The sequence below is a fragment of the Penaeus japonicus genome, unplaced genomic scaffold (genome assembly GCF_977035675.1).
Source record: "Penaeus japonicus unplaced genomic scaffold, GWHDUDI00000001_assembly GWHDUDI00000014, whole genome shotgun sequence".
Taxonomy (NCBI): domain Eukaryota; kingdom Metazoa; phylum Arthropoda; class Malacostraca; order Decapoda; family Penaeidae; genus Penaeus; species Penaeus japonicus.
Window position 1 is genome coordinate 20174891 of NW_028234416.1, and position 10000 is coordinate 20184890.

Here is a 10000-nt window from a genome sequence, read left to right on the forward strand (position 1 = left end):
AAAATTCAATGAGACGATTTTCCTCGAAGTAAGGAGTCGTTGCTTCCAGTACCTGGATTCGCGTCATCTCGTTTCATGGGAATCTGACATCCGATCTTCTTGCACTTAAGCGGTGCATGGATCAAACTTTCATTCGTTCGTTAACGCTGTCGCCACCACGTACGAATAATTTCATACATAACATACCATACAATGGACCAGATACAAAATCGCAAGAAGAATGAGGTAAATGGGATTCCGAAGGGTCGCCCACGTGCAGGTTCATGATGACGTCTGAGAGACTCTTGCACAACATTTCCAAGAAATCATGGGTTACTAGGATCGTGAACTGCATCTACAAGCCGATATAAAAAAAGATTGGCTATTCTGCTATTTTCTTTCCCTGTCAGGATCGAGGCTGGTACATAGAATTTTGTAATATGTGTGGGGGGATTAAATCTTGAACGTTCTCCAGCAAACTATCAGTAAATATTGTTCTAGAAACAGTTTCTGAGCTTGAAAACGAGTCTCGATGAGTCAAGTGTGAATTCCATGTTTTGATTTTCTCTTCTCCACGTGTTCCGTATGTTGCATCATGTACTACGAATGAGATAGGGAATTTCGTAATATTTTGCTAAGAGAAATAGATAATGTACGTTTAGCCTTTACACCATATTTCGTCATGCTATCATTGCGCATGCGTTTGAGTTCGTAGAAAGTAATAATATAAAGTGCTTTTGTGATTCGTAATATGCAAGCAAATTTGTCGAATATTTTCTGATGTGAATGGTGATGAGATGCAATATGCGATCCTGTCTGGTGTTCTGGATAATAACATGAACTATTGTTCAATCGCCAAAATATTGTTCAGCAAATTTGCGGGTAGCGATACAGTATTACCAACCCTGTGAAAGTTGTGGCGTATGTTGATGAACTTCTTGTACACAAACACACACTCACACACCCACACACAAACACAAACACACACACACATACACACACACACACACACACACAGAGAGAGAGAGAGAGAGAGAGAGAGAGAGAGAGAGAGAGAGAGAGAGAGAGAGAGAGAGAGAGAGAGAGAGAGAGAGAGAGAGAGAGAGAGAGAGAGAGAGAGAGAGAGAGAGAGAGAGAGAGAGAGAGAGAGAGAGACAGACAGACAGACAGAGACAGTGAGTGAGTGATTATCTGTCTGTTAGTCTATACTTATATATATATATATATATATATATATATATATATATATATATATATACACACAAACATATATATGAATGTGTGTGTACACGTACACACACACACACACACACACACACACACACACACACACACACACACATATATATATATATATATATATATATATATATATATATATATATATATGTATATATATATGTATATATATGTATGTATATATGTGTGTAAATATATATCTATATAGTTATTTATATATACATATATATGTATATATTATATATATATACATATATATGTATATATTATATATATATATATATATATATATATATATATATATATATATATATATATATATATGTGTGTGTGTGTGTGTGTGTGTGTGTGTGTGTGTGTGTGTGTGTGTGTGTGTTTGGCTTCATCACTTGTATTAGGATTGTTAATGGCACCACATTATTATAATCATCATTATCTTTACTCTTATTGTTGTTGTCATTATCATTATAATTAATTGTCTTTGTAATTGCAACTTTGCTGATTATTGCCATCACCATCATTGTTATCATTATCCTTAATTATAACGTTATTAGCATGATTGATGCGAACATAATATAGGTAGCTGTCATTACCTTATCATGTTACATTATCATAGTGAATTGATAAATGGTAAACAATAATTTTTTTTCAATATGTGATTGAACAATTGTGTTACCTCAAGTAACGAGGATCACCCTATTTGACCTTGTTTGTAGGTCAAATTCATTAATGAGATTATCCAAGGAACGAGGAACTCCTGGGATATATATATATATATATATATATATATATATATATATATATATATATATATATATGTACATACTCATATACATATGTGTCTATGTATATATAATTCATATTTATTCTATTTTTTCTTTAATGCAGTATTTGGTAGAGCGATTTTTCATTTTTTTCTCTTCTGATTCCGTAAGCAATGATGTCGAATAATGGTGTAATGTATAATAAAATAAATGTCCTGTACGTGTTTGTCACATGGTCGATATTTTGCGACACCTCATGTTCATAATCCTTTATTTGTTTTTAAAATCCTAATAGCTTTGGTGCCACGAGGTAATCACACCCTAATCTTAATACGCCCGATTCATTATTTAGCACTAATTACTTCCTAATCATTATCTATTGGGTGATTACTTATATGTCTACATTACTCTGGACAGGAAAAAGATGTGAAAAGCACAAGATAGATTTGAAAATGAGTGGAAATAGTCATATAGAAGGGATGATAAAGACGGGCAGTCATACTGTTGAAAATAGGAAGTGAGAACATTAAATCATCACCAAGGAAAAATTGTGCACCAGAAAAAAATAACAAAAACACACCAGAACAGATATTTCCTGCACAGAATTTTAATGGATAAAAATACCATGAAAATAACAAATTGTCTTAGACGGTATTTGAATTATTAAAAACGAGCAAGGCAAACAGTTAATCATTCCGTCCAAGAAGCCATTAATCGATTAAGAAAAAGACGAGAACAAATTGACATAGAAACAGAACAATAATACATAATAAAAGGACCGAAGGATTTCGTCGGATGTGGCAACAGTGCGGCCTCGATCGCGCATGCGCACTTGACACAGACTACAAGACTCCCTCTGGTTCATTCCGAGGTTTTATTTTCTCCTGCCGAGTGATGCAAAACCAATGCATCACCTTTGATATCCGACGGAGCTTCTTCTGTGTCAAGGCAGTTAATTGAAACATGAAATTTAAATACTGTGGGGATAACAACGCACAGGTGAGTCTAACGTGGATTATTTGTGTCCTCGTTTCTAATGGCTGATTCTTTTGGGGGTTTTATGTGCGATTTCTCGGCCAGGGATTGTGTCTGAGGGCTTCCCCGTCGGGTTTTAGGGAGGGCTGGCTCTCGGGGGAGAGGGACGGAAGGGTTTCGTGAGAAAGGGACGGGATTGGAGAGTCCTGGGTGGCATAATCGGTCAATATGGGCAAGTTGCTTTGGGTTCCTTGGAAGGGAGAACACCCGAGTTCAGAAACTTAATATTCCCTCTCGAGGAAGCCTTAGGATTCTCCTGGGATGATTTTCGAGAGCTTTGTTGGGCAGGAATTCCAAGCACTTTCACTGCCGGCGACTTTTGCCGTCTTTCCCCCGTAGGCCTATCGACGAAAAGCCTGTTGAAACGAGAGATCTTTTTTTTTGAGAGAAGCAGAGACGGTTTGGCCTTGGAATGTCTGCCCAGAAGTTCAGTCTTGGGGCTCTTTGTCTGCTTATTTTCGCCTCTTAGGGCAGGGCTGAACAATTTGCTGCTGTTTTTTGGCTTTGGTGGGAGGATATTATAGGGCCTTATTGTCTGTGTTTTAGTTTCATATTATTTTTCCCAGGGGGAGAGGGGGGAGGAGGAGGTGGTGACTCCTACATGTCTCTTTTGTTTTGTTTTATGTGATTTTGACTTTGATTAATCTGTAGAGGATTAAGGATTAATCTGTAGGTTGTGCAGATAAATTGTTTTTATTTTCTGACACCAGGGAAGGGAGTTTACAAAGTGAAGTTTCCTTTTGAAATGGCAATTGCTAGAAACCTCATACTATGTGTGTGTTTATTAGGATTCATGTGAAATGTAACTTGAATCAATAGCTAATGAGTATAGTGTCATATTAGCTCTAATTTTACACCAAAGGAAAATTCCATTGATGATATCCTTTGTATAGACTGGATAAACAGGAACTTTCAAACAAAGGAATGGAACCAATGTCATACTGTGGCATGACTGGTTACATTGTACAGGTGCATTGGATGGTACAGGTTCAGGAATATTATGATTCTTTGAAATTGGTTAGAACTATAGTGAGATTTCTTTGTTTGTGAACTATGTCAGAAAAATGATTTTGGGGAACACGTTGATGTGAAGTCTTCTGGTTTACCTGTCATTTTACTTTCAACACCTCAAATGGTAATAACCAGTGCCATGTATGGGGATAGAGCATGTTGTTAGAATTACCATGGTGATATGCAGCTAGGTTTCTTTGTGAGGCAGTAGTAATTTTTTTTTTGTATTAAAATGGGATATTAATAGCTGGTTTGCACATTTCTATGACCAGAACATTCTGTTTTTTCCCCTAATTGTTTTGCCCTGTTCAAATTGCTTTCACGTGTAGATACATGCCAAGAAGTTTAAGAAGCCATACACGTTCGCATTAAGCATCAGCTGTGCATTTTGCTTTGGTGCAACTGCAGCAAAACATAATTTTTTTTTCTTTTCTTATTTTGTTAGATTAGACAAACTATGTGAAAGCAGTTATACAGGTAGAATCATCACTATAAACAGCATTAAACCAGTAGATGTGATAGGGTGTTTTAAAACTTCTTGTTTGACTATTCTGTCTGCTTGCCTCTCAGTCAGTCTGTATGTTTTTCTGTGTATTGTCTCTTTTCTCTCTGTTTCTTTTAATAGTTTGGGTGACACTACTTTTCTGTTTTACTATATCTATCAATTATCTTAACTGAGGTAAACTGACTTCTGTGTGGCTGCTTTACTTCATTACAATATCTCACTAAAAATACTTGAAATTACCCAGAATAGGATTGTGAAGAGATACTAAACACTAAACACAATGAAAGAATCAGAATGACACACAGCTATGCAATTTAATCTGTGCAAGTGAAGAATAATGAAACAATCCGTTATTAAAATGGTATACCTAAAGTGATTCAAGTAATTATTGCAGAATAGGCCTGTAAACCTCCCCCACATATATTCTTAAGACCAGGAAACCTGCACCACAAAGTCTGGCAAGGTGGAGCTTGTAGGCCTCCCAAGTAGTTTAATGTCAAATAGGGAACTAGTCCATGCTCTGTCATGTCAGAATATAAATTCTTGATGTTTGTTGGCCTTTGCTGGTGCAGACGGCATGGAGGCCTTGTCATTTGACTGATATGATTCTATCTGGGGTTGTCACCCCATATGATTTTTATTCAGTATGAAGATAGGGGTTTATTTATATATGGCTTTTGATTTGTTTATGTATATATTTTTTTACGGCATCAAATATTGTGAAATTATTTTTGAGTATAAAGCCTCACTTTTTCACATTTTATCTATTTGTTTTTTACCTTGCAGTTTTGTTCTTTTTTGCATGGCTTTTTCGCTGATCTTGAAGAACGCAGGAATATAAATCCCAATGATGGGCAAATATTTCATCATTGCAAAATTGTATTTCCTCAGCAGTTCCATATGTCAGAATTACAACTCAGAGGTTTAATGTGAAAATATAGGTTTTGAAGAAGTATATATGTATGTTAATTAGTCCATGGGGTAACATACCTTTAGCTAGAGGATTTTGTTTAATTTCTGCATTGACAGTCAAAGGGATATTTCTTGGTAGATAAACCCAATTATATATGTCTGGTTATTTTTAAAATGTCAGAGAAGGCAACTTTGGTACACATTAGAAATTTGATTTTTATTTTCTTGCTCAGTAAATAATACAGTTTGTGGCAGAAAACCTGCAAAATGACTGATGTAATTGTGTTCTGAACACATAGAAAACATGTCTTATGTCAGTCTTTTATGCACACTGTAACATAGTTCAAAGGAAAGATGTTTTTTTAATGCCTGGCAAATGGATTTTGTTAATTATGTGATCAGTGGATACACTGACATCTGGGACTCAGAACATAAGGGCAAGTGTTAAAGGTCTGGCAAAGAAAAAGATCATGATAGCATTCATGAGAGAGAAATCCACTCTCCCCTCTTGTCCAGCATTGATAAAGCATTCATTTACTGATAAGGGTAACCTACGTGATAAAACTTGCTAGATAACATCATTCCTTACATTCCATATCCATGAATGACCTAAGCACATTGATTTTTTTTTTTTTTTTTTTTCATTAATGGTATGACTCATCTGTTTGTATTTTTTCATTATTGTTTTGATTCATAAGCAGATAATATCTCTCAATTTATGGTGAAAACTCTGTGTTCACTCATGTGTTGGTCTGTGCCTGTTTTTGATGTTGCACAGATGCAGTGTTTATGGTATGACATCTATTTCTCACAGTAGCCAATACAGTGTGGTTGTGCGTCTTGAGTGTAGCTATATTTAGTCATAGGCAGATGCCAGTGGACACACCAAGGAGAGAAATGTCAGATATTATTTAGTCATGTGCAAGTGCGATTCTAAATATGAACTGAAGCTGTGATGTTATTACTTATATCAGTGCAATTGATAATATCCTTCATTTATTAATTTGCAAATGGAAAAGAAATATTGCCAAAGTTTGATTCTTGGTTTGTAGTGGAAGCTGTTATATGTGTGATGTAAACAATTGTGCATTTTCTCTATTTATCATTCTCTCAGACTTCTGGTTTATTTTTATTTTTATAACCATTATTAATGTGATGATTGCAATGAGCAGTCTTCCTTCACAGAAAGTCATTTAACCTTTGAAGCACTGAAACACTTTGAAGGGAGGATCAGACTGAAAATAGATTTAACACTAAAGAAAATGTTCTCATTCTTTTCCATTTCACTGAAAATCTTCTCCATTTCAGCTGTCCAGTGGGCGAGGCTACACACTTATGGAGCTACTGAAAGGCTCTGGCGAGTTCTGCAAGGCACAATATCACATCAAATAAGCAAAAGAAAAAGTCTACTTCATATGCCAATTTGTGTGCGCGTTGCCTGTGTGTAAGTGCGTGAATAGCGGGAGACTGAACTTGGTGATGGGGTAAAGTGAAGGTGTGAAAAATAGCGGGTCCTTCGTGGCTGCATTGTCGTCTGCTGCTGCTGCTGCTGCTGCTCTTCTGCTTTATGGTCTCTCTGGCCTAAGCTGCGCGGGAGAGGTCCTGATCTTCAGCCAGCACTTCGGGCTAAATCAAAATTAAGGGATCACTACTACCACACGTCTGGTGGAGGAAGTTCACTAAAAGTCACTCAGTGCTGCCACCTGCCAGTCCCTTCCTTCACAAGCCCCATCCTCCTCGACCTTTTTACAGTTTTAATTTTTATTGGTGAAGAGCCAAAGCGAGTGTGTTCTAAGTGTGTGTATATAAGTGTGATTGTGGAACGGTGTATAAAATCTGATCGCAGCCTTTTTTATATATATACGTATATACACACACACTCATATATATAAATATATATATTTGTAATTATCAAGAGATCCCGTGCAAGTTCATCATACGCTATCGAGGTCTCCTAGTGCCGGCGAGATTCCGGCCAGCCTCGTGAGATTATCATTCATTGTCATCTTCCCTTGTTGTGAGCTCAAGCAAACAGCACTTCCAACTCCTCAAAAAATCCTCAGCCGTGGGAGAGTCTATATACCTCTGCTACTGCCTCTTTTGTTTTTTTTAAGCGGTATGAGTGCTAACAGTGCAAACATGAGATCCAAGAGCATCCGACCAGCGCCCTCTGAAATTGAATTCAAGAATATGCGCTTCCTTATCACAGACCGACCCACAGATGCTACCATGCAATCCTATATCGAGGTAAGTTGTCTTTTATCCTTTGTTCTTTTATGGGTTTATGTGTTTTGGGAAACCTATGGAAGACTGTTTTATTTTGTGTGTGTCTCTTAAATGCTGTATATTGCAGTTCTCTGAATGAGTTATTAATTTTGTGTGGAAAATAAATGTATTGCGTGTATGATTGCAATTGGCTAATGTAGGCACCTTCCCCCCCCTGAAATTGGAACATTTACATTTGAATAACTATTTTGTGGATCACCTATTGACTAAGGTACAGAATTAAAATGAAAGTTCATCACTTGAAGATTTGTTTTTAAGAGAACATAAACTTTTATAAAGTTCTCATGGCATCAAGTAAACTAGCCTAACTAGTATTCCCAAAACAGTTCATTTAAATTGTATATATCCTGAAACTGATTGTCGTCATGGTGTCACAGAGTTGGAGTTGTGTTCAGGAAAAATGTATTAGCCTGTTTCCACTGAGCTGCATTGGCACTTTTCCAACTCCGCATGATAGATGTGGCCTTGGGCACTTTGATATTTTTATTTATGAAAGCTTTTCTAATGGGTCAGGTGCATTTGTTGGTTGGACTACGCTTGCTTATATTTTTTTTCTATATGGGATGGGGCCCTAGGAATTATTTAGCATGTTAATGTCTGAGAGTCTGCTGGATGTATCTGTATTGATTGTTTATGGTTGAAGTGTTGTTTATATTGGTATTATAATGTAGTGATTGTGAAGATCACTTTTAGTGAAATGCATCTTTCATGCAGGGAAATGTGACTAGAAACGATGACATTTTAGTGCTTTGTTGAGGTTACTTGACAGATCATTTGGAGACATATTTTGTATGCCATTCAAAGATGTATTTGTGTGTGTTTATGTGCCTTTTTGCATGAAGCAATATTTGCCATTAATTTTGGCCAATATAGGGATAGGGATTATTTCGGTGTGTATACAATGGATAACTTTGTGTGGTTGTGTATGTGTGTGTGTGTGTGTGTGTATGTGCATGCATATGTGTGGGTGCGTGCATGCATATGTGTGGTTGTGGGCATGCATGTGTTTTGATGTGCACCTGCATATATTGTATGAGTGAGTGTGTGACTGTAACTTGGTCAGACCAAGGCACAGGCCTTGTGTTTGTGTTTTATGTATGTATTGTTACCTTTTTTTCTTGCATAGAAAATGTGTTTATTCAGTACATATCAGCTCTCTATCTATTTCTCTGTCTGTCATTGTTTTTCCTCCAATTCTCTCTGCTGTTTCTTTTGTGTTCTCTTCTGTTTCCCTTCTTATTTTAATTTTTAATTTCATCCTTCATTTTTCCCTCAGCATCTTATGTTTTATCTGCTTCTCATGTGTTATCTCCCCATTGCCCCCCTCCTTCTCCCCTTTTGTGCTGTTCCCCCTCCCCCTTTATGCTGTTCTCCCCCCCCCTTTATGCTGCCCCCCCCCCATTTGTGCTGTTCTCCTTCCCCTTTGTGTGGTTCTCCCTCCCCTTTATGCTGTTCTCCCTCCCATTTGTGCTCTTCTCCTCTGTGTTGTTCTACACCTCTTTGTGCTCTTCTTCTCCCTTCTGTGCTCGTCTACCCTTTGCACTAATTTCCCCTCCTATGTGCTGGTCTCCTCTTAGTATGCTCTCAGTATTCTCTCCTCTCCTTTGTGCTCATCTCCTCCCCTATGTGCTTGTCTCCTTCCCTTTGCACTTATTTCCCCCCTATGTGCACTTCACCTCCTCTTTGCATTGTCTTCTCCCCTTTGGGCTCATCTCTTCCCATTTACACTTGTCCCCTTCCCTATGTGCTCATCTCCTCTTCTTTGCATTGTCTCCTCCCCTTTGTGCTCATCTTTTCCCCTTTACACTTGTCTCCTTTCCTTTATGCTTGTCTCCTTCCCTTTATGCTTGTCTCCTTTCCTTTATGCTTGTCTCCTTCCCTTTATGCTAGTCTCCTCCCCTTTATGCTTGTCTCTTTCCCTTTATGCTTGTCTCTTTCCCTTTATGCTTGTCTCTTTCCCTTTATGCTTGTCTCTTTCCCTCTGTGCTCGTCTCCTCCCCTCTGTGCTCGTCTCCTCCCCTCTGTGCTCGTCTCCTCCCCTCTGTGCTCGTCTCCTCCCCTCTGTGCTCGTCTCCTCCCCTCTGTGCTCGTCTCCTCCCCTCTGTGCTCGTCTCCTCCCCTCTGTGCTCGTCTCCTCCCCTCTGTGCTCGTCTCCTCCCCTCTGTGCTCGTCTCCTCCCCTCTGTGCTCGCCTCCTCCCCTCTGTGCTCGTCTCCTCCCCTCTGTGCTCGTCTCCTCCCCTCTGTGCTCGTCTCCTCCCCTCTGTGCTC

The 10000-nt window shown here is 38.2% G+C and overlaps 1 protein-coding gene across 3 annotated transcripts in view; it reads left to right on the plus strand.

The window, feature by feature from the left end:
* Positions 1-2787: 2787 nt before the first annotated feature.
* The window catches only part of PRL-1 (protein-tyrosine phosphatase 4A family member PRL-1), a 17314-nt gene continuing 10101 nt past the window's right edge, over positions 2788-10000 (plus strand). Inside the window, exons 1-2 of one of the 3 annotated variants that reach the window (XM_043020300.2) lie at positions 2788-2981; positions 6754-7692. In XM_043020300.2, coding sequence (XP_042876234.1) covers positions 7564-7692 — 129 coding nt within the window. In that variant the 5' untranslated portion in view covers positions 2788-2981; positions 6754-7563. Of the gene's footprint in view, positions 2982-3185; positions 4153-6347; positions 6490-6753; positions 7693-10000 lie in introns of those variants that run through there. The other 2 variants (XM_086544052.1, XM_043020301.2) reach the window with 2 other exon arrangements.